The 7,341-nt window shown below is 44.8% G+C and overlaps 1 protein-coding gene across 1 annotated transcript; it reads left to right on the forward strand.

Annotated features, from left to right (window-relative positions):
* Positions 1–1,431: 1,431 nt before the first annotated feature.
* LOC115128032 (5-hydroxytryptamine receptor 1A-alpha-like) lies at positions 1,432–2,931 on the forward strand. The gene has a single exon (XM_029657641.2). The coding sequence runs from the start codon at positions 1,432–1,434 to the stop codon at positions 2,710–2,712; it is 1,281 nt and encodes a 426-aa protein (XP_029513501.1). The 3' UTR covers positions 2,713–2,931.
* Positions 2,932–7,341: the final 4,410 nt, after the last annotated feature.

Here is a 7,341-nt window from a genome sequence, read left to right on the forward strand (position 1 = left end):
CTATTTCTAAGGTGTAAGGCAGACAGACCAGTAACTTTTATGGCCACACAAGGTGCCACCGGTGGATTCAAAACGAGTAGCCTAACAATTATTTACATGGCCGTAGTTGCATTTACAAACACATGTTTTTTCTGTATGAAATCAATAATATGTAAACAAATGGTGACAGTGAGCAAAATAACCATAGACGGGAAGTTGACAATGGCTTATCAATAGGCATAAACACATTGTATTTCTATGGTTACAGTCCTCAAATATTGAATTGAATCAATTGAATTTCATTGAATCAATTTAATTAGATTAACCTCAGCCGGTAGTGCCTACTAAGTAATATAGACCTAATAGGCTAATATAAAACAATAGCCTATCGTTGGTTAGGCTATGGGTTGTTCGGGTGTTTCGTTCTTATAGACGACCTCGGCATGGGACTTTAATGAACTTGCGTGAGCAAGCTTCTCACTCGCATTTTGACTTTTTCCTCATCTGTGGTTCAGAAAACCACACATTCTTCCAAGCTCCAATGTGTGCAGCCGTAGTTCTCGTTCCTTACAGCAGATGGCAGCATATTTCTGTTCTGGACTCGAGCAAGGAGCTGTCCTTGGTTCTGAAATACCGCATACAGGCAGGCTCCACTCATTTTGGGAATGAGCTTATTTGTCAATCACATTTAGAATGACATATATTATGAATTAAATACAATTTATACTTAAATTATTTTATATCACACTGCTAAATAATAATAGTTTTTGAACTTTGATAAATATATATTTTGTTGTCATCATTTGAAGAGAATTACTCCCCCTCTATGTCCAATGAGATGAAACACGTTTTCAGTTTGCAATTAATTTAAAACAAAATATCAATCGACTAAAACAAAAAACCTTTATTTTTATTTCATAAATAAATAGTTACTCGCAATGCAGGAAACTACTTTAGTTTATTGCACAATTTGATTAGGCTACAGAGGTACGTACACAAGAATATATCGCAAAAAATGAAAAAAAAAGTAGAAAAGAAACAGAAGAGGGAGAATCTCCTCTCTTTCTCTTTAATATGCAGCTATCGAAAGGACTCCACAAGGGAGAGCAGAGAAACAGAACTCCACCGCGACCTCATGCAATGGCCGTCTGACGTATACCTACTGATGCTGGTAGCTTATAAATGAATTCACGTCGTCACCAGGCGCAGATCATTTGCAGGACCAGTGAGCGCCCCGACCGTCAAAAAACACATGCGCACACACACACTGGTACCAGTACGCGTCATGCGTCCTCGGAACGAGGGAACAGGCACAGGAACTCCGATGGACCCCGGTAGAACTCACACCGGCGCCAGCACGAGGGACTGACTGAGCCTCCAGGTTCCCCATTTGGTTACCTTGTCCAGTCCTACCGGACGCGCCTATCGGGTGTCCCATGCCCCTGACGCACTATGGATTTTATAAACAACGTCAGTGACAACAGCAATTCGACCACAGACTTCCCCGACGTCGTGGATGTCATTCCAAAGTGGGGAGACAATGAGAATGCAACGGGGTCTAGAAGTGTGCCTGAGGTGGAACTGAGTTACCAGGTGGTCACCTCTCTGCTGCTCGGCGCGCTCATCCTCTGTTCCATATTCGGCAACGCGTGCGTCGTCGCCGCCATTGCGCTGGAGAGGTCGCTCCAGAATGTGGCCAACTATCTGATCGGCTCGCTAGCCGTTACAGACCTCATGGTATCAGTTCTGGTACTACCCATGGCAGCCCTCTACCAAGTTCTGAACAAATGGACTCTGGGACAGGAGATATGTGATATATTCATCTCCCTGGACGTGTTGTGCTGCACGTCGTCCATTCTGCATCTGTGCGCAATTGCCCTGGACAGGTACTGGGCTATCACGGACCCCATAGACTATGTGAACAAAAGGACACCCAGGCGAGCCGTGATGTTAATCAGCGTGACTTGGCTGATTGGGTTCTCAATCTCCATCCCTCCAATGTTAGGCTGGAGGAAAGCCGAGGACAGGGCGAACCCGGACGCCTGCACCATCAGTCAGGACCCGGGTTATACCATCTACTCCACGTTCGGAGCATTTTACATCCCACTTATCCTCATGCTGGTCCTCTACGGGCGGATATTCAAGGCAGCCAGGTTCCAGGTTTGGAAAACTGTGAAGAAATCGGAAAAGGTAAAAGTGTCGGACAAGTGCTTAGCCGTGTCGCCGGCTATTTTCCACAAGAAGATTAATGGAGAGGCGGGGGGCAAGAATTGGAAGCGCAGTGTGGAACCTACATTCAACTCCCCGTGCGTAAACGGCTCGGTGAAGCACGGGCTGGACGGCGAGTCGTTGGAGATCATAGAAGTGACCAACAATTCTAAGAACCACCTTCCTCTCCCCAACACTCCACAGTCCTCACAAGGGTTTGAGAACAGGAACGAAAAGAACACGGAGGCTAAGAGGAAAATAGCTCTGTCCAGGGAGAGGAAAACGGTAAAGACGCTCGGTATCATCATGGGCACTTTTATTTTATGCTGGCTGCCCTTTTTCATCGTGGCGCTGGTCTTGCCTTTCTGTGCGGAGAGTTGTTACATGCCAGAATGGCTGGGCGCCGTCATCAACTGGCTGGGCTATTCGAACTCTCTCCTCAACCCCATAATTTATGCCTACTTTAACAAAGACTTCCAAAGTGCTTTCACTAAAATCATAAGATGCAAATTCCACAGACCGTGAGACATTTCGTCGTAAAGTGTTAGCGTTAACTTCCAATGAGTTAATGAAACAGAAAAAAGAAACATGTTATTTTCAGGGACAGTCTCTAGCCTACGGTGTGAATTAGAAACAGAATAGCCTACGGCACATATACAGTGAGACCTGGAGAGAGACAGGAAGTATATTTGCATATGCTGTGTAAGCTGCTCCTGTCTAGCATATTCGATATTGTAAATATCTGCGAGGCATCGTATTCCCATGCAAGATGTGTCATTCAAATACAATGTTCTGAATTCATGCATTGCCATCCACGAGACACGCGCGCCGCGTTGCAACTACGACGCGAGATGCTTTCTGTCCTAAATCACACCAAGCTTTGTAGCACTGAAACAATACAAAAAACTATCGAAAAACTACAACTTCTGATTGTAACGTCTACTCTTTGCGCACAAAAAGAGGAAAGCGTTCAATGACATTTGTAAAAAGAAAGAAAAGGAAGAAAATACATATGAAGAGTTTATTTCCAAAACGTTATAGTCATATATTTTCCCACATTTGTGTGTTTTCTTTTCATTAAAAAAAGGATTGCGTACTGGCACCATCATGTGTGTGTAAAATATGACTGTTCTCTGGATTATTGGATTTTAAATGTGTTTTTTTTGCAAAACGCTATATATCCATCCATTGTTTAGCTGGAATGGAATGTTCATATCCTGTACATTTGATTGTGATATGTGGTTGTCTCACCTAGTTATCTTAAAGATGAAGGTACTTACTGTAAGTAACTCTGGATAAGAGCAACTGCTAAATGACAAAAATGTCAAATGTAAATGTTTTACATACAGATAACATATTTACTCTATTGAATTATTTTTTGAACATTTTTTTAATATTAATATCACAAATGTATCATTTGTACAGTCCTTTATTAAAAATGTAGTTATTTGTTACATTTGACTGTGTACAACCTAGCAGTACTACTTATTTCTGAGAGTGAGGCAGATATATAGCATTTTAAAAAAGCATGATTATTTGTCTCTTTGAAGTGAAACCACAAAGTGATAAAAGATAAACAAATACATGTATGTCATTGAACAACCCCATGCCATGATTAGATAATGAAAAAAGACACCTATTTCTTTCATATTTTATTTCAACAATAAAATCTAATTTACAAACTTTTCTGAAAATGGATATATAGCGTTTTGGATGAAATTTCATATTTTGAGATTAAATTATCTGAGCATAATCTATTATTCTGGAATTATTTAATTTCACGAACGGAGAGGCAAACTCTTTACGCAATGTTGAGTGAATCATAGATCTAATACGGACACAGACAGTATAGTATATATTGGACTGAATATGAAGTGGATTTGGGAGGTGTGAGATATTTATGTTAGTGGGTGAGAGAGCTATGTATTGATCTGCACAGTAAAGAGGTATTGAGTTAGACAGTTCCAGCTTCTATCAACTCTATCTAAGGCAAAATGAGATGTGCAATTTTCAAAAATGGAAACAGTTAAGATATGCTATCAAGGACTGGATCTGTCTGTCACGCCCGCCCGCGCGCACGCACACACAGTCACACACACACACACACACACACACACACACACACATACACACACACACACACACACACACACACACACACACACACACACACACACACACACACACACACACACACACACACACACACACACACACACACACACACACACACACACATAGTGGTTACAGAAGAAGGCAGAGGCTTTGGTTCAGAGGCAGCTGTAAATGGAAACAAAAGCTCGAGGCACCTTGAAATGCATTCCAATAAAGATTCTAACCACATACAGAAATTCATTACATGGATTCTAACCACATACAGAAATGCGTTACATAGATTCTAACCATACATGTAAATGCATTATGTTGATCAGAACATTTCATATGAATATGAAACAGTTCCTAAAGTTATCCAGAAATGCATTGCTTTCAAATCGCCAACTCTATGGCACCTGAATAGAATACAACAGAGAAAGAGAGAAAAAGAGAAACAGTTGGATAGGTTACACATGATCTTACAGAACTAGCACTGACTCCCAGCAGGCATCACAGCTGTCTGGTCTAGAAGCAGTGATCATGACGTGGGTGCAGGCGGTAGACTGGAGAAGCATGGAGCATGTCTATTCTACCCCGATGCAACCTGAAGAAAATGAAGACAATTGACATAATTGCAGGCAACAGAGTTATGGCATGACTTGCTCTTTTAATTACGGCTTATTTTGTCATATGTTAGCTGTCAGTCAAACTAACCTTAACCATAATGAAAATATACACCTGACCTCAGAACAGTGGAGTAACTTTCCCTAACTTTGGGGATATACTATATCAAATCAAATCAAATTTTATTAGTCACATGTGCCGAATACAACAGGTGTAGACCTTACAGTGAAATGTTTACTTATGAGCCGCTAACCGACAGTGAAATTTTCAAAAAATATAGATAAGAATAAGAGGAAAAAAAACAAGTAATTAAAGAGGAGCAGTAAAAAATAACCTTATATACAGGGGGGTGCCAGACCAGAGTCAATGTGGAGGCTATATACAGGGGGGTGCCAGACCAGAGTCAATGTGGAGGCTATATACAGGGGGGTGCCAGAACAGAGTCAATGTGGAGGCTATATACAGGGGGGTGCCAGACCAGAGTCAATGTGGAGGCTATATACAGGGGGTGCCAGACCAGAGTCAATGTGGAGGCTATATACAGGGGGTGCCAGACCAGAGTCAATGGACCAGAGAGGCTATATACAGGGGGTGCCAGACCAGAGTCAATGTGGAGGCTAGATACAGGGGGGTGCCGGACCAGAGTCAATGTGGAGGCTATATACAGGGGGTGCCAGACCAGAGTCAATGTGGAGGCTATATACAGGGGGTGCCAGACCAGAGTCAATGTGGAGGCTATATACAGGGGGTGCCAGACCAGAGTCAATGTGGAGGCTATATACAGGGGGTGCCAGACCAGAGTCAATGTGGAGGCTATATACAGGGGGTGCCAGACCAGAGTCAATGTGGAGGCTATATACAGGGGGTGCCAGACCAGAGTCAATGTGGAGGCTATATACAGGGGGTGCCAGACCAGAGTCAATGTGGAGGCTATATACAGGGGGTGCCAGACCAGAGTCAATGTGGAGGCTATATACAGGGGGGTGCCAGACCAGAGTCAATGTGGAGGCTATATACAGGGGGTGCCAGACCAGAGTCAATGTGGAGGCTATATACAGGGGGTGCCAGACCAGAGTCAATGTGGAGGCTATATACAGGGGGTGCCAGACCAGAGTCAATGTGGAGGCTATATACAGGGGGTGCCAGACCAGAGTCAATGTGGAGGCTATATACAGGGGGTGCCAGACCAGAGTCAATGTGGAGGCTATATACAGGGGGTGCCAGACCAGAGTCAATGTGGAGGCTATATACAGGGGGTGCCAGACCAGAGTCAATGTGGAGGCTATATACAGGGGGTGCCAGACCAGAGTCAATGTGGAGGCTATATACAGGGGGTGCCAGACCAGAGTCAATGTGGAGGCTATATACAGGGGGTGCCAGACCAGAGTCAATGTGGAGGCTATATACAGGGGGGTGCCAGACCAGAGTCAATGTGGAGGCTATATACAGGGGGTGCCAGACCAGAGTCAATGTGGAGGCTATATACAGGGGGTGCCAGACCAGAGTCAATGTGGAGGCTATATACAGGGGGTGCCAGACCAGAGTCAATGTGGAGGCTATATACAGGGGGTGCCAGACCAGAGTCAATGTGGAGGCTATATACAGGGGGTGCCAGACCAGAGTCAATGTGGAGGCTATATACAGGGGGTGCCAGACCAGAGTCAATGTGGAGGCTATATACAGGGGGTGCCAGACCAGAGTCAATGTGGAGGCTATATACAGGGGGTGCCAGACCAGAGTCAATGTGGAGGCTATATACAGGGGGGTGCCAGACCAGAGTCAATGTGGAGGCTATATACAGGGGGTGCCAGACCAGAGTCAATGTGGAGGCTATATACAGGGGGTGCCAGACCAGAGTCAATGTGGAGGCTATATACAGGGGGGTGCCAGACCAGAGTCAATGTGGAGGCTATATACAGGGGGTGCCAGACCAGAGTCAATGTGGAGGCTATATACAGGGGTGCCAGACCAGAGTCAATGTGGAGGCTATATACAGGGGGTGCCAGACCAGAGTCAATGTGGAGGCTATATACAGGGGGTGCCAGACCAGAGTCAATGTGGAGGCTATATACAGGGGGTGCCAGACCAGAGTCAATGTGGAGGCTATATACAGGGGGGTGCCAGACCAGAGTCAATGTGGAGGCTATATACAGGGGGTGCCAGACCAGAGTCAATGTGGAGGCTATATACAGGGGGTGCCAGACCAGAGTCAATGTGGAGGCTATATACAGGGGGTGCCAGACCAGAGTCAATGTGGAGGCTATATACAGGGGGTGCTGGACCAGAGTCAATGTGGAGGCTATATACAGGGGGGTGCCAGACCAGAGTCAATGTGGAGGCTATATACAGGGGGTGCCAGACCAGAGTCAATGTGGAGGCTATATACAGGGGGTGCCAGACCAGAGTCAATGTGGAGGCTATATACAGGGGGTGCCA

This window comes from Oncorhynchus nerka, linkage group LG13, assembly GCF_034236695.1.
Source record: "Oncorhynchus nerka isolate Pitt River linkage group LG13, Oner_Uvic_2.0, whole genome shotgun sequence".
Lineage (NCBI taxonomy): Eukaryota > Metazoa > Chordata > Actinopteri > Salmoniformes > Salmonidae > Oncorhynchus > Oncorhynchus nerka.